This window comes from Ambystoma mexicanum, chromosome 2p, assembly GCF_040938575.1.
Source record: "Ambystoma mexicanum isolate Mex_15411 chromosome 2p, UKY_AmexF1_1, whole genome shotgun sequence".
NCBI classification, from domain to species: Eukaryota; Metazoa; Chordata; class Amphibia; order Caudata; family Ambystomatidae; genus Ambystoma; species Ambystoma mexicanum.
In genome coordinates, this window is record NC_090923.1 from 1,179,065,707 (window position 1) to 1,179,092,858 (window position 27,152).

At 44.4% G+C, this 27,152-nt stretch overlaps 1 protein-coding gene across 3 annotated transcripts in view; it reads left to right on the top strand.

The window, feature by feature from the left end:
* LOC138567295 (extracellular matrix protein 2-like) overlaps nt 1-27,152 on the top strand; it is a 510,028-nt gene that overhangs the window by 91,323 nt on the left and 391,553 nt on the right. For all 3 annotated transcript variants that reach the window (XM_069645351.1, XM_069645350.1, XM_069645352.1), the window contains 2 exons: nt 11,621-11,736; nt 17,327-17,459. In XM_069645351.1, the coding sequence (XP_069501452.1) occupies nt 11,621-11,736; nt 17,327-17,459 (249 nt within the window). The remainder of the gene's footprint in view (nt 1-11,620; nt 11,737-17,326; nt 17,460-27,152) is intronic.

The following is a 27,152-nucleotide window of genomic DNA, read 5'->3' on the forward strand; positions in this document are numbered from 1 at the left end:
CACCCCTGTCAACTTTACACCCAAATCTATATCTGATCCAAATACATACTTCCCGATAGACAGTTGTTTGGCATTGCATACACACATCATGCATTTACTGATGGTAGCCCCTGTTCCAATTCTGTCGTTCTAGGAGCTTGGGTTAAAAAATGGCAACATATTTCACTTTTTGGTCGGGTTACCAATATTGGATTTGTCCCCGCATTTACACAAATGTTCGCAAAGCATGTGGGCATTAGGTGGTGGAGTGTCAGATTTTTAACATACATACATTTAGAGTAATATCCTCTTTTCCGCTAAAAACCCCCCTGAACATACCACCGGGTCCTAACACGTCTTCAAATGTGCACAGAAAAATCACAAGAATAATGATATCACTTATAAAATTTTCACAAGTCCGCTCTATGAATGATTCATCTTTTTAGATTTATGTTCTGGCCCCAAAGGGGTGTGGTTTCCCCCAGCACAAGGTTGAATTTCTGGTTTTTCCAGTTCTGCCAAGCCAGCTTGCTCTCACAGGCAGTGCTCCTCCCCTTTCCTTCCAGGAGGAAGCCACTTTTACGACCCCCCCAATAAAACATTTGCCTGAGTCAGGACAGGGCTTTGTTCAATTTCCTGCAGAGCCCAGGTAATTCAATCAGAGAAGTGTCATATCCCTTTTGGTGGGAATAGCAAAAGGCAGCTAGGCCTGGGAACACAGCTGTTGTGCAAGTCTCAACTCCTGTCGGGGGTAGCTGGTGGGCAAAATTGCCTCTCTTTTTAAGCCAGGCCTCAGCTAAATGTCTCTTTGGCTGCCAGTTTTCCTGTCCAAATCAAACTTCCAATTTTTACGCATGCAGCTAGAATGCTGATTCTAAGTTTAAAACTATGACATTTAAACAATTGCAACCTATGTGACACTCAAAAGTAGGTCACTCATTTCTTTTAAACATTTAGATTTTTAGTGTCTTTCAGTCCAAATTTACTTAAACTGCAGAAATCCACAGCTCAGCCAGTTTTGCTATGAACATTATTTTAGGCTCATCCTCTTTCCAGATTTTGTATGCCCACAAGACTTTATTCTGTCAAATGTCTGCTGGTGTTCAGTGAGATTGTTGGATATTCTGCAATGTTTGAAATGGGCATTCTGAGCTTGCCTTCAGAGAAACAAAGGGTGATTTTTAAAGTGCTTTCTAGCGAACAGGCACTGCTGTTTTTCTCTTTGGCACCCCATTTCACTCATGGCTCTTCTGACCCAGCACACCCGCACCGGGGGGTGGCAAGTCAGGCGACCATTTTGGTGTGCGCACAAACTGCGCGGTTTTCATAGATTCTGGCGCACATGTGGGCTTTTTCGGCCATCTTGGATTTCCTAAGCCCACAGCACCAAATGTTGAAGCATAATAGTCCAAACGTGGGTCAGAACACCCAACAGCTAGCAGGAGCTACTTTTGACTCCGCAGGCCATGCCAAACAAACACATCTATGGGAACGTAACTCTGTGCAATTGAGCCACTCTATAAATAATCATTAGAACACATCTATATGACATTTAAAACATAATGGGTCATAAAAATAAGGAAAATGTTACGTTTGCATTTTATATTGAAGTTAGATTTGCGTAACGCTATGTAACTAGCTCCTGGTTCCCCAGTGGTAGCTCCTGGTCACTGGTTAATGCTGCTTTGAGCTCCTGCTTAGCCAACCTTAATTTCGATCTGGGGGTGGAGACGCTGTTGGTTTCCGTGTACGGAGTAGACAAACACACACCCATAATGCATTTCCTGCTCCTTGTCCTGCTCTGTTTCGGTAATCCATTTCAGTATAACACAGAGGAGTGAAAACATGGCGTGTGTTTGTCACCGTGCATCTTTACTCATCTGTCTCACTTGAGGTTATCAGCAGAATGAGGGTGCTGTTGGCATTCTCTCACTGTAAGGAGTTTCTTCTCAAATATTATATAGTACTTACTGGAAGGCGTTGAGGCTTTCAAGCAATATCTGGTATCGATTGGGGCTGAAGGAAAAGAAGGACACAAAGCGGCTGGTCCAAGGTAGATGACTTTATTCAGCTACAGGATACAGTGGTGGTCGCCAAGTAGTGAAGCACGGGTAGGGAGGCGACATAAGGAGGACAGAGAGCCCGGGCATCCTTCACCCATCAGATGCTAATTGTAACTGCCTACACTGTCAATCTTGGAATGTGGAGGGGAGGAACACTCACAGGGTGAGAAATAACACCACACACACACGCACACGCACACACACACACACACATGCGCGCAGGCACACCCACGGCTAAAACAAGGAGAACATAGAAGAGCAGGACATAGAGTATCCTCTCCTTTTCCCTGAACGGACAGTGGAGTATGGAGGGAAACTGTAAGACAGCAACAAGAGAACGATGAAGAACAACTTTCATGAAGATTTTCCTGGAGGAAAGTCCACAATAGGAGAATCGTTCAGTGAGGGAATTGCACAGGCAAACAAGGGGTGGGTCCAAAGGCAGTGAGAGATCTAGTCTAGGGCACCATGAACACAGGACGACAAGAGATTACACACAAGAGGCAGGGAGGTGCCCCCAAGTAGTGATGACGCAGTTAGGGGATGGGCCCGAAACATTCATTTCACAAAATGACTAATGGTAAAACGTCCCAGTTGGTGACGGTAATGTCACTGGTTGCCTATATACATAACACAATTTGGCAACAGTAATAGTATCCCAGTTTATAAGGAATTAGGAATGAATAAAAGATGTTAAGTGACAATTGGAAATTGTTGCGTTTTTGTTTTTTGTTTGAATGTGAAAAAAGTGTTTCAGTTGGGGTGACTGATGAATGCCAGAGACCCCTGGGTCTAGGAGCATCAAGAAGTGGTTGGCACTGTTCGAAATGGTTTTATGGTTTTCTTTTCAAATGAGTTAGGTGAAAGTGGCAGGAGGTTGGATGTCTGGTGAACACCAGAGACTCATTGACGGAAGAATTCCAGGAAGTGGTTGAGAACTGATCAGTGCACATGACACGAATGTGGTAGGCGGAGGGTTCCTGATATGGGGAAGGTGGTCGAAACCAGTGACCCTGTTGGTGTAAGGACATCTAGGCCGTTCAATGCCACTGGTCCAGTGTGCATCAGTAAAATTGCGGCAAAAAAGTTGTCTGTAAAATAAATTGTGGTTTAAAGGTGTACCCATTATAACATTAAATGGGAGCGGGGTTTGCGGTGGAGTCCCCCACTCACCTTAAATGGTATAATGGAGGTGGGGGTGCGTAGGGTGTCCTCCGCATCCATTACATGCAGGGCTAAAGTCGAGGGTACACGCGGCGGGATGGAGTCCACCCACTTTATTCAGAGGGTGGGCTCAGCCCCCCGAGCTAAAATGAGAAACATTGACTATCCTCTTCGAGTTTATGAATTAAAGTCGACCTCGGGGATTAAACCACAGTCGTCAGATTTGTAGGCCGGACACAACACCACTGCACCATATAACCTGAGGAAAAATTGCAAACAACTAAAGGTGAAATGTCTCATTTTGGTACTGCGAGTCCCAGGGAAAACATTTGTATTGGTTCTTGGAGTTTAAAACATGCACACCTTTTAAAGTTATCAAAAACACTATTCGAAGAAAATATCCTCTCTTGGTTTTGTGTGTGTGTGTGTGTTGATTTTGTGAAAGGCAAACGCCATTCGTCCTGTTCAATTCGGGTGGTTATTCAAAGCCAATTTAATTAAATGTGCTGCTGTGCATATTTCACCTTGATATGCTAATTTCTGGCGACGTAACACCCCACTGCGTGTGTTGATGAGTCCGCCCACTTTACTTTTTAGGACTTGACCCTGATTGCAGCGGCAAAACCACAGCCTTGTTGCCGCAATTTTTCGTGTGAACGGCCATTTTTGCCGAGGCACCAGTCGGGAAATATGTGAGGCTCCAAAAAGGCAACAGGCGTGAAGGACGCATGCGAGAACATGTGAAAGGATATGCAGCCCCTACACATTGGCAGCAATGAGTGTAGAATTATATGCAAATATGCAGCAGAACCAGAGCGCAAATCTGAAGCATGACCACAACCTGAAAGCAATTATGTTAGTCCTGTGAAGACGGTGTGAGCACAGCTGCTGATAAATGGCCATGTTACAGTGTAAGGGAAATAGGATGCTTGATTGTGCAGCCGGAAGCCATCTTCTGCAATCACTCGCAGCACCGGCCAGAGGTTCCCAACATGGCCGACATGCCAGGGGGAGGGGGGGGACATAGATAGAAGACCAGGATATAACAATATGCCAGGGGACGACCTTGGCTCAAAGATCTTTGTAGTTCAAAATATAGCCTCTGAGGTGAGGTTGGAAATGTTTGCGCAGCGTAGAACTTATTTTTAAGGCTAAAACCTTTTCCAAAATACACCAGGGAGACCATCAATAGGAGATACGAATAATACACACTACTCCCGGATTTATTCTAATCCTTATAATGAAAAACAGAGAAAAGGTTTAATTATCCTGCAAAACGCTTAAGGAAAAATAAATTCATGTTTCTGCTTGCTCTGAATATCTAGGAATAAACTAAATTCAATTCACCCAATGCGCTTTTTTCTCTCAATCCCGTGAATTGTAAATTAGCCTCTGGTTTCCTGATGATAAATTGAAACCACCATCGTGAGAACCCGTAGGGCAGGAAAGAGCCTGCTTCCACTTTCCGCTGCTTTGCATTCTGGTTAGCATTGGAGACCAAAACAGAAAGCAAGGAAAACAAACTGTAGAGTTTTAATTTCAACCCAAACTCTATAGTATTGAGTCCAAGGGGTTTATTCCGAGTTGGACGGTAATGGTGAAACAGGCAGCATTTCGAAATGCCTCCTGTTTTTCGTCTACACCCTATTAATATTTGGTTAGCCTGGGTTTACCCATGGTCAGGGAAGATAAGTGAACCCACGCACCACTGACTGGCCTGTGTAGCGAACACAGGGCCTGTGGGGCGTTTTTCCACTTTCTATGTCCGATGTTTTCTGTGCAGGGCTAAGAAGTGGAGTGCGGTTCGTCAAGGATGAATAGGGTGGTGGTGATTAGGGTTAGGGGGCATCGCGCATTCTGGGTCTCTGGGCGAGAGGGACGTTGGCCGAGCCCGCCATTGAGTGCACAGTTGAGAGGGTGGTGTGTCTGAAAGGGGATATGACCTATGATTTGGGTTCGGGGTCTGGTTACCAATGACTCGGACACTTCTTGTAAAGTGTAAGTTCTTTACTTGGATTGGGCTTATCAATTGCAGTTCTTTAAGTCAGATAAGTCATGGGGAAAATAGGACACCCACGGCATCCTCTCTCAGGGCTTACATCTTTCAACTCACCACCCTGGAACACACATTCATGGATAAACATTCTGCGCTCTGCCTTCCATCTCAACATTCCACTCTATTGCAGGCATATCTAATCATAACACATCTTCCCCCTATAGGGACAACCAACCACAATAAATAGCAGGGTGCAACCAGTGAGAAACATAAGAAAAGGGAAAACTCAAATACATATATAATAAAATAATTTGCTGAGCTTCCAAAACCACAACTACCAAGCTAGCGCTTCGAGCAAAACTCTCCCTTCACTGGACCATACACTAGCTAACACATAGCTACACTCTCACCAAATCAAAACAACTGTTCCATAGATGGCCTTCCATGAAACTCGACACCAGGGAACCAGCCCACAATCCAACAATCATCCAAAACAAACCAAACTACACTCACAACCATCTTCCTCTACCCACCATCAACGAAATGTGCACAATTGCACCATTCAGGGTCTCTAATCCCACACGCAGGTAGTCCAGAATGATGCTATTCGCATCATAAAAAAGCACCCCATGGTGACCACATGTCAGAGCACCGGAAACATCTCCCTTGGCTCCCAGTTAAAGCCAGAGGTCAATTTAAAACTCTTGTCTTGGTCCAGAAGCCTGTCTATGCCTGAAAGACAGATATTTACCAGCATAAAAAAGCACTTCGATGGAGTAATAGTCAGCTGCTGCTTTACCCAAGAACCGAATCGAGTCAGGGGCAATGGCAGGTCCTTTCCATTTTTGGCAGTTTCTGCCGGGAATCTTCTCCCCCTGAGCCCACATCTGGAGAAGAATGTGCTACCTTTTCCTAAGAACCAGAAAATATTCTTGTTTGAGTAGAATGATTATTGCTGGTCTGTTGTTTTTATAGGTTGTCTTGTGCTTTATGTGCTGTCTTGTGTGTTTTTGTCGCGCCCCGATGCCTGTCGGGTTTTCAGTGCGCAATAAATAAAAATAAAATATGATGGGTGAAAGCCCCATTAGCGAAGAGAGCCTGGGGATCACAAAAAGGCATTTGGCACGTGGGAGAGGGGTTAGGTGGGCGGAATTTGGTGGGAGGGATTCCATGGGTGGGGAATTCAGGGAGGCGTGCTACGGTGGAAGCACAGAGATTCGCTGACCACATGTCAATATCTGCAAGTGGATAAATCATGCAACTCAACAAGCGGTATCCCAGTAAAAAACATCACAGCAAGATTTTCAGACTTAAATGCTGGCAGTTCACCAAAAATGTTATTAATCACAATGGCACATAAATAAAAGGAGAGAGGTTATACATGGAACATTGCAGAACATCGCTGTAAACCCCTAAAATATGTATGCAACACCCACTCATGCATTACTAAACCTTTGCTCCCCAACACATCACACTCCAACAAAAACAGGCCCTACAATCTGCATATTGATGTGCCACTGACAGGACAGCACTCATATGATGAGATGTCTAAAAGCAAAACTTCCCAGCAAATCATGAGGGACTGATGAAATGTTGGGGGCTATGCCCATGACGTTTGAGAGAAGCAATAGCAAACATAATTTGGCCAGCAATTGAGTAGAAAACACTGGCTGCTTTCATGTATGCATTACCATCAGAAATCGCCCCAGATGTGCAGCTGCTGTGTGGGAACACCATCTTTCTATATATTCAATGAAAAAACGTTGTTAAAGGGACGTTATGGTTAAGTAGCACTAATAGAAACCTATGAAATTAAAAAAAAAAACGTTGTTAAAGGGACGTTATGGTTACAAGTAAAACCGGAAAACCTCATAAATTCGCCAGTTATGGTAAGCTAAGCAACCATAACTTGCGTCACCACCGTGCACTACTGAGACTAGCAGCCTGGACATCAAAGATGACATCACAAATGTCATTGATGACATCACTGATGACATCACGTGTGAAATACATTTTGATGAAAAGTCTCTACAAGGGGTTGTGTTTATAATGTTGGTAACAAGATGTCAGGGGTGATCAGGAGACCTACCATGAACTACTTAATCCTTTAAAGAATGTACTCATCTAAACAACATTGGGCCTCATTACGACCCGGGAGGTAACTATGCTGCTTTTTGCGGCATGGCTACCCCAATTCCGGGTACCGGGTCCGGGTTCCCTGAATGGGGAAATACCGGGCCATTCCGACCTTGGAGGGCCCGGTATTTCCCCATTCAGGGAACCCAGACCCGGTACATCCCCATTCCCATTTCAGCCCCCATAGGGCTCAATGGGAATGGGGATGATGCTAACAACGGGCCTGTTAATGACGGGCCCGTTGTTTGCATCATGGTCTGCTAGCGGGTCCCGCTAAGGCGTCCTTAGCGGGTCCCGCGAGCAGACCTCGTAATGAGGTGGTAGAGGATTAACGGGGCCGGCAGCTTTACCGGCCCCATTAACCCCCTACCACCAAGGCCGTAGTGAAGCCCATTGTATTGGGCTGTTGTTGTTAATACAGGAACCTAATCATATATAAAGATAGGCAATGGCTGCAGCATGCACTATAGAAGACCAATATTTATAATCTTATAATTTTGGATAGTAAAAAAATGACTGCTACCTTATCAGAGTTTTGAGTAATGTTAAACACTGGCCTCCGGTCAAGTACAGGATCAACTTCAAGATCTTATCCATGACTCACCGGTGCCTTTCAGACAATGCCCTCTCCTTCCTGACAACCAGAATTTCCAGACGTAAAACAACTAGGCCACAATGCATGGCCTACAACCATCACCTGCCTCGTCACCCCCAGATTCAACTGCATGAGAGGAGGGGTGGGGGGCAGCTTCCCAGCCCGTGCCCCCGCTCTCTGGAACAAGCTCCCTGACCACCTTTGCGACAAACCCTCCTATGGCCACTTCAGAAAGAACTGGAAAACTCACCTCTTCAAATAAGACCCCTTGCATGCCCCCTGTGTGTCCGCTCCACTACCGCCTTCAGACTGTAACCAGCGCCCAGATGCCCCCAGGCTTGGCGCGCTCTTATAAATGCCCAAATAAATAAATAAACCTACATGGAAGTGCATCCAACAGATAGATAAAAGAGCAGTAGAGTCACTGGGAGAAAGGGAGAAAAGCAATTAAATGAAAGAGTTATAGATCAATCTAAGAGGACTTAGGCACGAGAGAGGGAGTCCAAAGAGAAGACAAGAACAGTACAAGAGACGCAAGACAATTACAGAAGAGAAAGAAAGAAAGAAAGAAAGAAAGAAAGAAAGAAAGAAAGAAAGAAAGAAAGAAAGAAAGAAAGAAAGAAAGAAAGAAAGAAAGAAAGAAAGAAAGAAAACACCTACCTTTGTGAATATTGGAAAGATAGGTTGGCAAGAGCGGGATGGAGGGAAGATGGTCGAGGTGAAGGAAAGAGAGGAACTCAGGTAAACTGCAAGATTCTGAGCAGTCAGAGAGATGGGAAGAGTGGCAGGGGAAGGAGATAGGAGTGGGAGGGAAGGAGGAATGGCAGATGCTGGAAAGAAAATAATCTCCGTTTTGGAAGAATTTAGAAAAAGATAATGGCCGGCCATCCATTATTGAATGCCCAAAAGGCAGGAGGTAAGAGTAGGCTTGCATGGATCGTAGGACAGAAGGATGAGAATGACAGAAAAGGCTGAGTATCACCGGCATAGAAATGATGTGACAGTCCAAAGGAAGTGATAATAGACGCAAGAGGAGAGGTATAAAGATAGAAAAGTAGAGGACCCAGAACCGGACCTTGAGGAGCACCGCGAGCAAGAGGAAAAGTGGAAGAGGTGTTAGTAGCCCAAAAAACACATTACGTACAGTTAAACAGATAGGATTGCCATCAGTTGAGAACTGATCCATAAACCCTGAGTGATAAAGAGAAGAGAGTAGAGAGTGGTCAACAGTGTCAAACTCTGCTGACAAGTCTAAAAGAATTAGGAGGGAGAATGTTAAGTGTAGCGAGCAGAGAGGAGTGAGTCACAAACAGAAATTAAAGCAGTCTCCGTAGAGTGGCACAAACGGAAGCTGGATTGGAAATAAGGAAGGATCGAGTGAGATGTGATAAAAAAGAAACTTGAGAATAAACTGTATGGTCCAAAAGGCTTGGGAGAGATAGAGGAGGTGAGATATAGGTCGAAAGTTAGAGGGAAGAGAACAGTCCAACAAGGTTTTTTGTATGAACGGGGATAATTGGAGCGTGTTTGAAGAAGCTAGGCAAGATAGAAGACTGAAGTGAGATATTGAAGAATGAGGTAAGAAAGGGGAGAACAAGAAGGTAGACTTTGGGAATAAGAGAAGAGGGAAGAAGATCGTAGGAGGCCGAAGTGAGCTGAGTTTTGGACAATACCGAAGCAATGTCAGGGTCAGAGAACCAAAGAAAGGAGGGCAAGCAATCGGAAAGAGAGGATTGAGGAGAGGAAATCAGAGAAGAAGAAGGAGTAATAGAGGGGAGAAGAGCACCCTTGGAAGAAAGGTACGTGGCCAAGTCAGCTGCATAGAAAGAGATGAAGTAAGGGCAGAATCAGGAGATGAATGGGAAAGAATATGAAACAGGGTTTGAAAAAGGCGACGAGGATGAGAAGAGAAGTAATGGAGAAGGTCACAGTAGTTTATTCGTTTAGCCGAGAAAATAGCAGCATCAAATGTTGAGTGAAGGGTGGACAGACTCGAAAGATCAAAGGGCAGTGGGAGTTAAGCCAGCATCGTTCGGTTTATAGTCTTTTCAACAAATACATTTAATCGAAAAGGAAATCCATCAAAGGAAATGCATCTAATATAAATGCATCAAATTGCTATTTTTTACATGTAAAAGTACATATACATCAAAACTTGTTCATCCATTATAGGAATGGACAAGTTTCGATGGATATGTACTTTTAAATGTAAAGGATAGCCTTTCCATGCATTTATTTTACACGTTAAAACATTACATGGAGCTGTCCAGTGCTGAAAAACTTCAAAGTATTTCGGCACTGCCCAGGTTCATGTAACTTTTTAGTGTTTATTATTTAATGGGGGGTTCCCCGCCCCAATCCCCCCAAACCAAAAGGGCACCCCCCTAACCCTAACCCAAACCCTAACCCAACCCTAACCCTTGCCCTAACCTTAATTCTAATCCTTGCCCTAACCTTAACCCTATTTCTAACCCTTGCCTTAACTTTAACACTAAGGCTAAAATCCATCGAAATCCATAGAATTTTAAATCCATAGAATTTTATTCAATGAAAATGCATTTCGAAGGAAAGTATTTTCAATTAATAAAATTAGATCAAAATGAATTTGATTAATTCATTTTCGATGGAAAGTCCAGCTACTGCGGCGTTCAGCTTGGTGGAGAGTGTGTTGCAGGGAGAAGAGCTGCAGAGTCAACCATGGTCGGTGGGATTTCTGAGTAGGAGTGAAGGGAGAAGAAAGGTCGATGAAGTCAAGAGATTTGATTAGAGAAGAAGAAAGAGAGGAAAAAGCATCATTGGCAGAAAGAGAAGCAAAGACCAATACTGATGGGAGGGAAGAAATAGAGGAAGAAATAAAAGAGGAAGCATGAAAAGTGCAGATAAAAAATATGAATGGGAGAAGAGGGGGAGAAAAGGAAGATGGGTGGGGAAGGGAATAATAGAGAAAGACAGAAGTTGGTGATCAGAGGAATAAACCGGAAGAACAGAAACAGAGGTGGCCAAGATAGGAGCCAGAGCTGTGCGAGGGAGGAGTAGGGATCGCAGAAAGATGATAGGAGTGTAGAATCGAGACAAGCGGAAGAGCAGAGTGAGAGGAAGACAGATGGAGGTTGAAGTCACCAAGAAAGATCGGTGGGCTATCCGAAAGAAAGAAGAAAAGATAAAAGGGCATCAAAGTCATCACTGAAGGATCCGACAGAGCCAGCGGACGATATATCAAGAGGAAAGCTAAGGGATAAGGTTTGGAAAAGGAGGAGTATTGATACTGAAATGATGAAAAAGACAGAAGATTAAGAAGAAGAGAAGGGGAGAAAATAAAAGTAGAACAGTATTAATTGCCCCTCGACCCAAGGGGCGAGTGGTATGTAGGGAAGAAGTAGAGGAAGAAGATACACTAGCAGGGGTAACAGTATTGACCATAGAAATCCAGGTTTCGGTAACGCATAAAAAATGCAGGTGTATATAATAAACCCAATAGCCGGGAAGAGTGAAAGCTGGGAATAGTAGATTTTAGGAGGGGCGAGCACTCATGCTCACCCACAAAGAGATCTACTATGTCAACTTGCAAAGGTAGCATAACTAGACTGTGACCCGAGACCCCAGGATGTGTTGCTTGTCTTTGCTCTGGCAGTGGAGGGCTACTCATGAAATAATCTCTTGTTCTTCCTTTTGCTCTCCTGCCCTAAGAGAACGACATTGCGCATCTGCCTGCCGACGCCTTCGCTGGCCTGCCCAACCTGGAGTGGCTGGACCTGAGCAAGAACAAACTGGATGACGATGGCGTGCACATCGATGCATTCAAGGTAAGGTGCATGACGGTCTGCAAAAGGGCTGTATCACACTCTCTCTAGCCCTTCTCCAACTAGGCACCTCTGCGAATGCACAGGTGCAAATCTTGCCTATACGGAGGCACTGCAGGACCAAATGCGTTGAGACTGCTCATTGTTGAAGCAGAGTTCAGGATCCCAGTAAGAACAGAGGGCGTCAGAGGACAAGGGCTATGTGCCGCTAGAGGCAGAATGGGTATACATGACACATAGGCCAGCACCAGAATGGGCTAAAGGTCTAAATTGCAGGTTTTTGCCGACCCAGTTATTCTTTGTGTTAAGGCCAACAGGGCCCACACTTTCAATTAGGGTCTTCAAACCATGTACTGAGCCTGGGGTAAAGGGGGAGCATAATAGTGCAATTAATAGATGAGGAGCTAGGGGGTTGGGGTTGGGGGAGATGAGTGTAGGTAGGTGGGACACAAGGGTTTGGGTGAACTCCCTGAAAGAGGCCCTCCCGATAGAACGACATTCAGAGGCAGGGTATTCAGGGTGGAGGGGCATGGTAAGGATGAGTAAGGGAGGTATGGGGGTAGATTCAGAAAAAACAAAGTAGGGCACGCCAGCAGCACCCATAGCCGCCAGCATTATGAGGAAAGAAGCCGTGCAACGCCAGGAGTTGTAAGAGAATGAGTGCTGGTGTTGGACCTAGGTTTAGGCTCTTCACAGGAGCTCCATCCCTGGAGCTATATGGCACCACATTGTAACACTGCAAAGGATCCTTTTTTCTGGATGCTCGTGGGATGGGGTCCTCAGGTGCAGGGCATGCCTTCTGCAGCTCATGGATATGTTTTTAAAGATGCTCTGATAGATTCTGTTGAGCAAGGTTGTTGGCAGGAGCAAGAATGGCTGTCCCCTCTCCTGCACCCCCATTTGTGGCTCACACACTTTGGGGTTCCGCCATTATTGCGCTCATGGCTAATGCCAGCGAGTTTGCACAGGCATCGCCTCCTGGGCCAAGGAATGTGATTCTCCAGTCGTAGGGTACATTTTATCAAGGATGGCTCCCTATCTCCTTTCAGCTTGAGGGCTCGGTTCACAGCTATTAGTGCTCTGCTGCAAGGCTTCATAGCACTTGAAACATCTGCTCTTTGCAAACTCAGGGGCCACTTTTCCTAGGGGTGCGTCAATAGACTGCATCTCACTGTGGAACACAGCGTTTATTCCAACACGGGGCACACAAGCTCTTAAGATAGTACAAGTACAGACTGGCACATCTCGCATTTATGTGAAATGTGAGAGCTAACCTTCCTCACTAGCAAATCAGGGACGTAATTTCACCAAAATTCCAGGGGTAGCGGAAGTGACATCACACGACCCTTGACCTCCTGATGACATCACAGCAAGTGATGTCATTTGACCCCACCCCAAAGTGATATCGCGGGAAGCGATGGAACACGCCCTTTCACCTGTTGACAAAACAGGCATCACATAACTTTGTACACTATGAAAAATATGGTTACGATGTCACTATAATGTAATGTACATTTCATACAAGAATGGATGCCATATGTATCTTTAAGATCAGAGTGTATAGGACCATATTACCAAATTACTGTGAATGCAAGCAGACGTCCATGACCAAATGATAATGATGTGTTATTATATAGCACTTACGCTCAAGTAATATAGAAAAAATATACACCCAATTTCACCCAACCTCTGTTGGTACTCATTTATCGACCTCAGAAGGATGAAAGGCTGAGTTGAGGGGTTTAATCACAGACTAATTCAGTGACTCACCCCCTGAAGTGGGCCTGAAATAAACCTTTAATGAGTCTAACAATTATTGTGTTATTATTAACGTCTCGGGAGGATAGCTCAGCGGCAACGTGCTCACCTTGGAAGCAAGACGACACACAGCACCACAGGTTCGATCTTTGGGTCTGTGCTTAAAAACCTCTGGGTATTAAATGCGTTATAAATAACCCATCAATTCTAGAAAGACACATTGTCTGGTATTCCTATTTTTTCTTATTTAGGGTCAGTGCTGAACGTGTTAGACTTGAAAATGGCACTCTTGTTCTTATTTTTCTTCTTTTTTTTAAGGGGCCTGAACAAGAAAGCGCTAGCCACTCCAGAAATAAAGAGCCACATGGTGCTGGCCACAGCCCAGGAGCTTGCATTACCAAACAATAAAAAAGAAAAAGAAATTTTAAAAAACTTTTTTTTTCATTTTCCTTTTTTTTAGAGGTCGCAAGGGAGACCTCAGAGGTCACAGTTGTGACCTCTGGCAACCCCAAAAGGACGTCCCTGAGCAAATGTAGTCAATGCTTAAGCCTTTCATGTCCTCTCTTTTACTATGGGGGTGATCATCCAGTAGATCACTTACAATTTAATTTAATCCACCGACATATCTGAAGCAATTTCCCCTCTTACTGAAATGGCTATGAGGATTCTCTTTGGAGGAACTGTTCATGCCAGTGGCAGAATTCTGACTTACTGAAGCATCAGCGTAATCACATCACCAGGATATATGGCACTGGGGAACGAGTGGGGCGGGCAGGGTATAACTGAAGCAGGCGTCCCTCACGAGAAGGGAGCCAGAAGCTACACTGGAGGTGCCAGGGCGCTAATTGTCAGGTGGTGCACATACTGAGCCTGGCTGTAAAAGGGGAGTACAAGAGGTTGGTTGAGGAGAGGAAGAGCCAGGGTAGGGTGGTTCGGGGGGACCTGTGTAGATAGATCACAAAGCTTTGGGGGATTCATTCCCCGAAAGAAAGACTTTCGGAATAAGGTTATTCAGGGGGAGGGACTTGGTAAGAATACGGATGGGAGGTACAGGTGCCTCATCACCTGAAAGAGAAAATAAACGGAGAGGAGGGCATGCCGGAGGCACAGAGGCATTAGGAGCAAAAGAAACTGCGCGGTGCCATGATTCTGCCAGCGGAATGGTGTCAGCATGAATTACGGTTGGCCTAATTCCACCAGAATTTATTCCTCGATTCAGGCTCTTCTACTTTCTCTAATTCCTGGTTACCCACTTCCAAGTGGTGCAATCCATAGAGCTATATGGCAGCACGCTTTAACATTGCAATCCTGGTGGCTACTATTAGCCAGCGGAGTGGCACAATGCAAGCCATTATCTGCCCCGGAAAATGTGAAGATTCCCACCTCCTGGAATGACAAAAATCAAGATCTGGGATCAGACGTTTTCCAGCAGTTGCTCAGTTGTTTGATGTGGCTTTTCCATGACAAGGACAACCTGATTTATTAATCATTTCTAATCCATTTTTTTTAAATACAATCCAGGATTCTGTGGTTATTTGTATGGTGCCAGCTGTTGTAAAGGGCACGCACAGGAAACGTCCAAGTGCACAAGCTAGGTAGGTGTCTTGGGGGTCAATAAATTCCTTGTCTATAGTTCCTGAGAATTATCATCTTACCACCTCGACATATGTGTACACCGACGGCATCCAACCTCAGACACCACTATGAACCGACATAGAGTGTACCTCTTAAACTATATTGGCAACAACATTCAAATCCTCAAACAAAAAGCCGGGACTAAAGCATGAGAGATGAAACATGTGTTTTGGCGGGATAAAGCTTGCATGAACCGATATTCTACTCGCATGAAGAGTCAAGTTAGCACGTATGAACCGATATTTCATTAAAGTCCAAAGTGAGACAGGCTGAAAATAGTGATTGCGAACAAATCCCCAATTCATACCAAGACTCAGTTGAGCGTTTGTTAACTGGTACCTAAGTGTGAAAAATGTATGCATTTTTTCTCTTTCTTTTATTTAGGCTGTTTGATGTTTTTATACGTTCGAAAACATTGTGCTGTATTTTTGTTTTTTGTGAAAATCTTGCTTTGTACTTTGTTCAATGTCAAGCTGTAACACAATAAAAAAATAAAAAAAATAAACTACTATCTAATTGTAAGTGAAATTTAGAGCAGACTGAATATAGCACTTGTGAACAAATTCCTCCTTTGTGTGAAAATGAAGGCAGGCTAAATATAGCACTTGTGAACGGATGCACTACTCATAGGAAGACTTGATTCTGCATCTGTGAAGGAGTACCTCTTTTAAATGCAAATTAAGACAGCCAACACATTTATAAGATTGGATCAATGAACACGAGCCATTAATACCCCATTGCAGATGTAAGAAAAATAACTTGTTGAACCAACACACTAACAATGTTTGTTCACTTGAAAGTCACTGTGATAGAGGATATGTGTCCACATTTATAATCTATTTCTAAGAATGATCTTGTTTTGGGGGCATAGTTGTTTTACTGGAACCTTCTGTGCGGTTGTCAGTTGCGTAGATTAGGTTGTAGTATCAAACCACATGCACAGCACGGCTGAGAAGGTGAAGTGCTGTGCTGAAGCAGAATGACTCACACCACATGCTAAGGTCAAAACATTTCTCCGTTGCTTTCCTCCTATTATGCGTAAGGAGATACAGGGTTGCCGGTGAAGTTCGGGCCCTGCACGTGAAGCAATGTGCCTCTGGTCTCAGAGTTGTCTCAGTACCTGGGGCCCTGAACATGTTACTGTCAGCCATTATGAAGGAAAACAGGTCCCATTGCACTAGCTTTGACTCTTCATACCCAGGGTAGGTCTGGGTATTTCAGCATTTCTTCTTGGCTTCCGAACACTTTGCCCTATACCCAATATATGAGACCAGGGACCAGGCGCACTGCTTCATGCCATCAGCTAAGGTAAAGAAAAAAGGAAAGAGAAAAAGTAGCAAAACAGTGATGAAATCGGGGTAGATGGAATAGAAAAATAGACCTCAAGGCAGGATCGGGGAGGGCAAGGTGGATACCACAAACGTCAAAAAGACATAAAACCTTCCGATAGAAAAGGCAGGAAAATAGTTTTTGGGGATATTCTTGAGCCGGAATGTGGCATACTCACCAGTGGTTTAACACCAAGTACTGGTTGTCTACAATATTAGCCCATGTTATGGGCTCTCTGTTTTTTTACTTTATTTTAGATCTGCCTCTATTCCTAGATATTTATAAGCTACAAGTTGATTCATTTCTTTTCCTCAAGGGATTCTGCTCATTGGGAGTGTTCACATCTTTGGCCAATTTTAGACTTTTGTTGAGTGCATCTCCATCCTTCTATGTGTAGAGACTTTTTTTTAAAGGTTTGGCTGCATTTGGCCACATAACCTTCCTTACTCCACAAGATAACAAAGGGTGTGGGCTGCACAGGAAGGCCTCCATCAAGCTCTTGGTTTCTTTGGTGTCCATCACAGAATGTGGGAGGACGACCAACCAGAAATTTCCTGGAAGAAAGTGACAGATTTCATGTCTAATCAGAATGCAGCATTCTAATAAAGAATGTGTTTGTGTTATTTATGTAAGTAAAATAAAAAATGTTAACTTACAGTAAAGTTGAGGGTCTCTGGGAGGTCTGATTCTCCTGGAAGAGATGCTTTGTTCTTTAAACTGAGACTTTGGGGATTAGGTTGTCTCATGTCTGAACATTTGGCATTGCAATTGAACAAACTTAAATACATGTTCAGCTATGACTGAGGGACTTTTTCCTGATGGGGCAGCATTGTTAATCTTAACCTCTGCTATCTATTACTATTTTGTGAAGAACTTGACTAAGCTGAAGCGCCTGAATCTGGATGGCAACCGACTGACTGCAATCCCACTGCTGCCACCACTGCTGCAGGAACTGAAAATGAATGACAACGCCATACAAGGACTGCAGCGGCACAGCTTCCGGGGTAAGGACACTCAAAACCCAATACAACTGTGGGGTACAGATAATATCTATGTCCCTTAAAGCATGGGGTTATTCAAGGCTTCACAGTACTATGATGTACTTCCATAGCAAACACCTTCTAGATTGTGGTGAAGTTAATATTGTGTTTGAAGGTTTTCATGATGTAATACGAAGAGAAATCATATGTTAAAAGAAGGCCCACAAACAATTAAAGTTTACAACAGCATAAAGTGTATGTCATCCGCCGTGCCAAGTGGCGGTTACTTCCACGTTGGCGGATTCATCGCGGACGAGTGCATCGCTAATTCTGGCACGTTTTCTTTCCATACGTGCGGTTTAGGTCTAGTGGTTGTCCAATATGGCGGCCGCCGGGAAGTATTTGTTTGTTCCACTTCTGGCGACCGTTGCGTTGCAACCCCTCAGTTTAAGCTTTCGCTCACCTTTGGGTAAGACGCTAGTTTTCCTCTCTCTGCTTACACTCTGCCACTCTCTCCCTTATCGGATACACTCCTCTGACGTTTCCGTACCTCTTCCTCTCATCCTCTCTCCTTACGTATTCCTCTGTTGTTCTTTCTTGCTCCGCTCGGCACTGCCGCCTATTGGACTCTCCTTCCTCCTGCTGCTACATTTATTGCATCCTGCCTTAGCCTCGGCGAGATCCTTCAGCTAGGAGCCAGGTCCTGTTCCGCGGTGGCTTTCCCATTGCCGGCTCCACATCCCGTAGCTGGTTTATTCCTCACCTCATTGGAACATTGTTGCTGCAAAAGGTTTTTTTCTGCCGTTCCGGCTTTTTCCTTTTTTTCTCTGTCTGGCCGCGGGAACGGGGCCACAGGACTGCTGGTTTCTTAGCGGTCACTGTGGCTTCCTCTCGCGGCAGGCCCACACCACAAAAGAAAGAGAAAGACTACCTGACACGTCGGCACCTCAGCCCCGAAGATTTGGAGATCAACTACACAGGTGAGGAGAGTGGGGAGGAAGAAGGGCTAGAAGCTACAAATCAGGACAGTGTGATGTAAGCTCACTTTAAGCAAGCTCTATTAAACACTAATACATGTTGAAGGTAGTTAATCCTTTCTTGGATGATGACTAAGCAGTAGATGTACTCTACAGAATATTTCTCACACCTTCGATGATGTTACCAGTTTTCCTTTAGTAATGTAGGTTTGACTGTTTTGTGACACCTCTGTCTCCATTTTTAACATTACTAGTTTCGTTATGACCCGTAACTGATTAATCTGCCCACCAATTAACAGCATGCCAGACGTCTGAACCCCACTGCGGCCCGACACTTCAGTTTCAGAAACCCTTCTAGTTAATATCTAGTATTTTAAATTGGTGATTTTGAAACCTGAGTTATCCAATTCTAACACGGCAAACCACTCAATTTCCATCTGCCACTACAAGGCATACTTAGATCCTTGGTTTTGTAATTGTAATTGGTTATTTATATCACGCTGAATACCCAGAGGTTTCTAAGCGCAGACCTGGGATTCGAACCTGTGTTGCTCCGCGTCGTCTTGCGTCCAAGGCGAGCACGTTGCCCCTGAGCTATCCTCCCGAGACAGGTTGCACCATCAACTCCTATTCCTGTTGTGCTCAGTACCAAAGCAGTGTATCCATAATCCTGTGAGCCGACACTCAAGCTTAAGCCTTCCCCGGGGTCAAAGAAAGAGCATAGGTGTCCAGGACCTGCAGTGATTCCACCCTGACAAGGAGTGTCCCTCCAGCCTGCAGTTTAATTGCTGAGATGATAGTCAGCATCAATCAGCCAGTCTCCATTTATTCAGCCTTCACGAGGTATCATCGCTATATTTATGGCATCTGAATATGTCTTAACACTGTGCAGCATCAATATGTACCAGATGTCTTCTCAGAACTACACATGTTCATCTCAAAGCTTTCAGAGAATTCATGCATGACAGGTTCTCACATATGGAAGCACAGATGACTCTTTAGGCCCTATCTGTGCAGAATGCGTCTATTGCAGATTCACATGTTGCTTGTTAACCTTTCTCCTAGTTACTCGGCTTGGACCTTCGTTATAGCTTTTCTCAACGTCTAAGGGGTGTGTCAAATTAATCTCTGCGATGTCTCCCTGAAACCCACATTAACTTTATGTGGAATGGTAGACGTCATCAGCAGTGGCAGCTGGTAAATTCTTTCATTGGAGGGACGCAAAAAGTTAGCAACCAAGTGTAGCGAGGGAGCCCAAACCATCCAAGTAGGGTTTGGGAGGAGGGGGGTCTCTCCCCAAGAAATTGTTTTGAATAATGGGTTAAAATGGTGCATTATAGAGCAAACTGAGAAAAATTGGGTAAAAAGGCAGACAGCCGGCAATCCGTTTTGCACAGTAACTCATGGAAAGATCCAATGGATGCAAGTCACCAACAGCGCATGAGAGCATTTACCAATGTATTTTTTCTTGGTGCCTTGCCCCGCCATATATGCCAATATAAAAAAAAATTCACGCTGGCTCTGCCAATACATTTCCAAGCACTCTGAACCAATATATGCAAGTATTCCCATATAAGAACATAAACATGTTTGCTTTGCACATAATGCCAGTATCCCAAGCAGAAAATGACACCCCACAGTAAGAAATCATAGCTAGACAGACTGCATCAACATATGCCAGTCTAGCCACACCCTCATCTACCTTACTTAATCATAGATTACCAGAAAGAAATGCTATGCCATGGTAAGAAAACATGTTCTTGGTGACTGCATGCACTGCAAGCAGCTAGCAAGAGCATGTTTTCTTACCTTGGTATTGACCTGCACCAATGTCCCCTCCAAGCCCGAACCCACACACACACACGCACACAAGTAGTCACACACCCATACAGCCTCTCTCAATCAGTCATGCAGATATATGCATTCATATGCACATGCACACAGTCACGGATGAATGAGAGAAGCTGTATGGGGGCATGACTGTGTATATATGAATATGTGCCTCTGCCTGATTAAGAGTTCTGGTGGGTGATGTGTGAATTAATCATTAAGGCAGAACCCAGCAGGAGACTTCACTCAGACAGATACACACGACGTTCATATATGCATGCATACAAGCAGTCACACCCCCATACAGCATCTCTTAATCACCGAATGATTGAGAGAAGCTGCGTGGGGGGGGGTGACTGCTTGTGTGCATGTATATATGAATATGTGTAACTGCCTGACTAAATGAGCTGGTGCTGCCATGTGAATGATTAATTCACACAAGACTCAGCAGAACACTTCACACATGCTGATATACACATTCATATAGACACATGCCCACAAGCAGCCACACACCCACATAGCCTCTCCCTCCATCGTACACGTCACCCGCCAGAACACTTCACTCACACAGATACACATATTCAAATATGCATGCGCACAGGCAGTCATGCAACCATACAGCTTCTCTCAATCATTGAATTATTGAGAAAACCTGTATCTATTTATTTATTTAATTTATTGGACATTTGTATGGCGCCTATACACAAGTGTTTCCAGGCGCCACAAGACAAAAGTGGGGGGAGGAAGGGACATAGGAAAGAAAAAACAACAGTAATAGTCGTACTAGGTCTTGTGACATTCTTACTGTGCCCATGCAAAGACAGAAAAGTGCAGGGGGGGGGGTATATAGGAGGATACATAGGTGGAGGGGCAGGGCTAGAAAGGGGGAGGGGTGCAGGAATGGGGCACCAGGGGGCTGAGCAAGTGCTAAGGGGAGCCACTAAGGGCAAAGTACCAGGGGAAGGGGGAAAGGGAAAACAAGTGCAGTGCACAGGGGGAGACCAGATCCAGGCTAGTCCGGGAAGGGTGCCCAATGGTAAGTGCTGAAGGGGGTGCTGGGGGAGACTGGTCAAGGGGGGCCTGGCCCCAGTAAGACTCAGAAGGGACCAGGCAGGAGCCGCAGAGGCAGAGGGACATTAGCAATGGAGGGGGAGAGGGAAAGGGAAGGAGGAGGAGAAAAGGAAAGTCTTGAGAAGTTTGTGGAATTTGAGAAGATCCCGCTCAAGTCTGATTGGTGCAGGGAGGGCATTCAAGAGGGAGGCACCTGCTGAGGAAAGAGATCTACCCCCACTCTCTGCTTGGAGAAACGTCTGACCTGCAGAGAGTTGGAGCTAGAGGACCAAAGAACTCTAGCCTGGAGGTATTTAGGGAGATAAAGCTAGACGTAGAGAGGCCACAGGCCACAGACAACCTTGCGGATGAAGCAGAGGGTCTTAAATTGTATCCTTGCGGTCACTGGGAGTCAGTGGACAGATTTTAGGGCTGGAGAGATGCGCTCCCTGGGCTTGAGGCCAAAGATAAGTCTTGCAGCCCTATTCTGGATTAGTATATATGAATGTGTGTATCTGGTGGGTGCCATGAGAATGATTCATTCACACGTGACCCAGCACAACACTCCACTGGCCCATATGCACATATTCATATAGACACTCATTCATAGAGACACATACACACAAGCAGTTACGCACCCATACAGCCTCTCTCAACCATACACATTGCACTCACCAGAACACTCCATTCACAGAGATAGACACTTCGTATATACATAGTGAATGATTGAGAGAAGTGGCATGGGGTGTGACTGCTTCTGTTTATGTATATATGAATATGTGTATCTGCCTGAGTAAGTTTTCTGGTGGGTGCTGTGTGAATGATTTATTCACACAGCACTCAGCAGAACACTTCACTCATGATGATATACACATTCATATCGACACATGCACACAAGAAGCCATACAGCATCTCTCAATCATACACATCACCCACCAGAACACTTCATTCAGACAGATACACCTTTGTCACTCACACACACGCATGCAATATCTATATCACACAAACATACACAATGTTTTTTATTTTGAAAACACACCTGTTTGGGCTGCGGTGCCAGCGATGATCTTCTCTGTAAGGCCCAGATGTTGAAGAGGGTCAGGAGACACCTTTCACCCATCCTCCTGCCTGTATTTGAATCAGGAAGAGGGCATCGTTAGATTTCTGACCCCGGCCGCAGCCTGACAATTACAGCCCCTCAGGAAGCCTCATGTGACGGAATTTCCAGTGCCACTGAGGAATCTTGAAGGACGTGATGTCACACGTTCACTCCCTGTGGTGTGATGTCACCCATGTTTTAAAGAAACTTGGGCAACTGAATGCATTTATAAAGTGGGACACTCTAGTTCCTTTATTCCGGCCATTAAGAACAGGAAGGGTAACCAAGTGGGGTCTGTTAGTATGGATAGACTCTAGCTTCAATGTATTGAAACGAGGTCCAGTGATCTTTTGTTTCTTAAAATACTTCTTTTTTTTCTGTTTCTGGAGTTTCTTTATTTAACATTTATTTTAAGAACAATTTGCAGAGCAAGAAAATTGTTATTAACAATACCAACTTAAGGAACACTGTTAGGCAAGATTGTATGCAGTAAAAGTAGGGTGCACTACAACAACCCTGACCTCCTGGCAGTAGCAACCCAACCTTTGGCATAAGTCTGTACTACACAGGTTGGTAGTGTGGACGAGTAGCCAGGTTTATCTCAAGAGGGGTCATTGTGAGCTGTGGGGGAGTTACACAGAGGTTCACAGTGACAAAAATTCAAGCAGACACTTACACACAGGGTTTCTTGATAAAACAAGTAAATACCCTTTTGGAGTGGCATACAGCAGAGACCTACACCCACAGTTGACTTCAATTGCAAGGGTGCTATTGACAGTAATGTTTTGAAACACTTGTGTATAGGCGCGTTATAAATGCCATATCATATCATATCATATCATATTACTGTTGGCATTCAGAATTAGTTAGGAGCAAGTAAAAAGGAAAAGAGTATTAGAGCAAACAAGTGACCATAAATATTTCTTAAGCAGGCAAATACTTTCAGATCCCCCAATAAGAGTCATTTAGTTAAAACAGGCTAAGCCAAAGTCAATAGGCAAGAGTCTAGATAGGCTGAAGCACTTCTTGGAAGGTAAGTAGAAAAGTCTTTGCCCAATGTTTCAGAAGTCTTTGAAGAAAAAGATGAATCAAGGTAGGGCCACAAGCTGTTTAGACTTGTGAGATTAGAAGATGCAAGCAACTCAACAGCAAGAGGTAAGTTCTCTTAGACTTTGTACAGTACCTTTAAAATGATGAAAAAATGCAGCAGATGACTCCTATTCCTGTGCAGCTCTGCAGGTCTCGCTGTTCCTGGGCCTCAGTCGAAGGGACAAGAGGGAGGACGTCGAGGGACTCCTGCAATGCACTGGGATGGTCAAAACTCGCAACCGTCAAACTTCACTTTCAGTGACTGTTCAGTGTTTCAGCTCCTCACGTCTTCAGCAAATAGCAACACCGCGGTTCCTGGCTGTCGAGATGGACTTTCCTTGCTTCTGGGGTCCCGCACTCTGTTGGAGGGGCCCAGGCTCGGTTAGTCCTGCTTCCTGGGAGTCCGGAGGATCTTCCTGGAACTCTTGGACAACTTCAAAGCAAAGCACACAAACTGGTGTTCTTCGCCCTGGCTCTATGGTTTCCAGCAGCAACTCTGTGGAAATTCAACCAGCTCCGAGGTGGCTTACTTTGGAGTTGATTGGTCCCACCAACTCAAGGGGAGAAGCCGTCCTGGCAGGGGCTTCTCTGTTGATGCAAACTTGGCGTTTCGGCACTGCAGCAGGGCTTCACCGGGCAAACCAACAGTCCAGGAGTTGAGCAGGCATCCTCTTCAATTTCTTCTTTGGTTCCTTTGTCCAGTGGTCGACTCTGCCTTCCAAACCAAAAGACGTGCCTTTTATACAGTTCTCTTCCTTTCATTCCAGCCTAGCTGTCACTCACCCAGCAGGGTGGCTGTCCCTGCTGGATAGTCAGCCAGACAATTATAACACAATGCATTTGGGTCTCCTAGGAGACTAAGCACAGGGAGTTTCAGGCACCTCCCTCACTTCCTGCCTACCCCAGACACTCTGGAGCCAGAGGCGGGCTTCACTCGTGAATCCTGCCAAAGGCAAAATGAACAAAGGGACCAAACCTGGTTTGGCACGCAGAGTAAATCTCAGGAAGGACCTTTCCACAAAGAAGGCCAGAACCATTTTGACAAAAATGGCACCCATGGATGCTTTACTGCAGCTGCGAATGCAGCCCATGGTAAATGCACACCACGGTATTAAAAACGAAACCACTGCCACCAGCCATTAAGTGAGGAAAGGGTAACATAAAAAAATGTTGCATGAGAAGCTAGACAAAGGGGATACTAGCACCCTATTGTAAGATAGTATGTGTTGGGTCCAGAAAGTTACAAATCTAAGTAAAGTTAATTTCACTTTACTGCTCTGGGAAACAGTAGTTCATCCCAGAGTAGGTAATTAAACCTTGGGAAATCTAAGAGACTTCCCTGTGCCACAATGTAAAAGATGATGCCTATGGAGTTTGTCAGACTCCACAACCAAAAGAAACACAGAGTACAAACAATCACGTTAAAATACATGAGAGAGTGGGAAAGAAAGGGTCTCACTCTCTCCAGGTAAAAAAAAATCAAGCCCTCATAATCCAGCAAAGTTGCTGGGGGTCTCTAAAGTGAAGGGAATTGGCACATTTCTGAGCATTCTCCCTAACAAACACCCAAGTCTCTGCACAAAACATCATGTGAGGGGGTTTTAGTAATTAAAATGAACCCCCACATACAGGAGATTACCTGATAACTGAAGAAGACAAAAGTTGGGGAAGTTCACAATTAGCTTGTCCCCCCAAAACGTACATATGCTTATGCTCGAGCAATTGCTTCCCTTATCTATATCTTGGGATTTTGTGTCTGCAATGTCCGACTGCCAGTGGACCAACCTGCAGCAGCTACTTTTAGGAGGGTAACCTTTTTTAGCCATGTTGTTTATATTTGTTTAGCGCCAACACATTGGCATCTTGCTAAATCACTAAAGGTCGTAACGCGGGTAGAGAGCAACCACAATCCCATCAGACTAATATGGTCCGATATTGACTATTGTTCAGTCACCTCATCTTTATATGCTGATTTAATACCGCCCCTTGAACTGTGCGACCCTGAAATGGAGTATGACCTGAACCATATTGATTCATTTCATCACATTAGCTGATATAGTTTCCCCTTTTGTAACAAAATCAGACAGATCATCTATTTAATCAGGAAACACAAATCCTGGTACGATAAGGAGTGTAGACTGGCTAAGCTTGCACTGTTAACCAAGCTTAAATCAACCAAAGATCCCTACAAAGTTCGTTGGCTCCGCACATTATATAACAATTTGACTCTACAAAAACAAAAATCTGCAAAGTTTGAAAAATGGGAACTTCATAAAAATGCGAAAGAGAGCAGAGATTCCCAAAAATGTTGGTACCTAAGTTTTTGTCAAGCAATGCCAGTTCTCACCAAGAAGCTGATCTTTTATACCTAACATTTTTTGGTTTACTCATTTTATCCAACTGCATATAAACTATACAGCGACTAACCTTATAGTCACAGAGGAGACGCTGTTTTGTTCGGAACGTCGCAAAATCTCAGAAAGAGAGATCATGCTGACTCTCCCTAAATCCCTATTGGCCTTTTAGGAGACGAGCCAAGTATTTGGATTCCGATTCTAACCAAGGTTTTTAATTGGTTCTTTTCAGATGATGTGGTCCAGGTCAGTTGGCAGGCAGCAAAAATAGTGCTGATTCTCAAAAAAGGTAGTCACTCTGTTCCTGGGAACTATAGACCCATTAATCTGTTAAATTGCTTAGCTTATAAAGTACACTGCAAAATATGTCTTAACCGGCTGGAAGATTGGGTCCAAGGGGAAGGCCTCATCGCTGAACTTCAAGCATGATTTACTCGGGAGATCTGTACCATAGATCAGGCCTTTTCCCTTTTTTTATACATTTTAACAAAATATGTGATTTTGAAAAAAGTGCCCATATATTTGTCTTTTATCGATTTTAAGACGGCATTTGAGTCAGTGAACCGTAATGTACTGTGGTCCATTTTAATTCAGTTGAAAATACCTGCTGATATTTTAAATCCCATTCAGAGATTATATGAGCACAACACAGAGCTGGTTAGATTTGGCCAGAACAGTGAGACAACAGACCCATTTAGAGTGCCAAATTCGGTCCGCCAAGAGTGCGTAATCGACCCGTTACTTTTACTCTTAGACATAAATGTTTTGGCAATACAAATGTCAAACTTGAATGTTGATGCACCAGTGATGGCCAACAAAAAGACCAGCATCTTAGTATACGTTGACTTTGCAGTCGTCACATCCAAAAGTGTGCCTTCAAAAACAAATAGACATTGCACCTGAGTTCTGTAAAGGCAGTAATCATCACAAAACTATGGCGATGCTCTACCACCCCACCCGCAAATGTGAGGCTATTAATACTCTGGATGGTGTTATTTTAAACAGAGTTCATTACTATGAATATCTTGGGATCAGGTTCGAACATTACATCAAATGGACAAACCAAAGAGTGAAGAGTGAACTTGCTCTGACACGCCGCGCAAATGCACTTTGAACTGCCGCCTGGAGAATCGGGCTCCGAAGATGGAACTTGAGTTCCTGCTGCGCTCTATGGGAGTGAACTCTGGGATTCTGATGGATTAGTTTAAGAAAATCAAAACAATTTGTTAAACTGATTTTTGCCCTACGCCAAAGCGCACCGTCAATCTCTTTGCGACTGGAGACAGGGGTGCAATCAGGTAGCTTCATCGCACAAAGT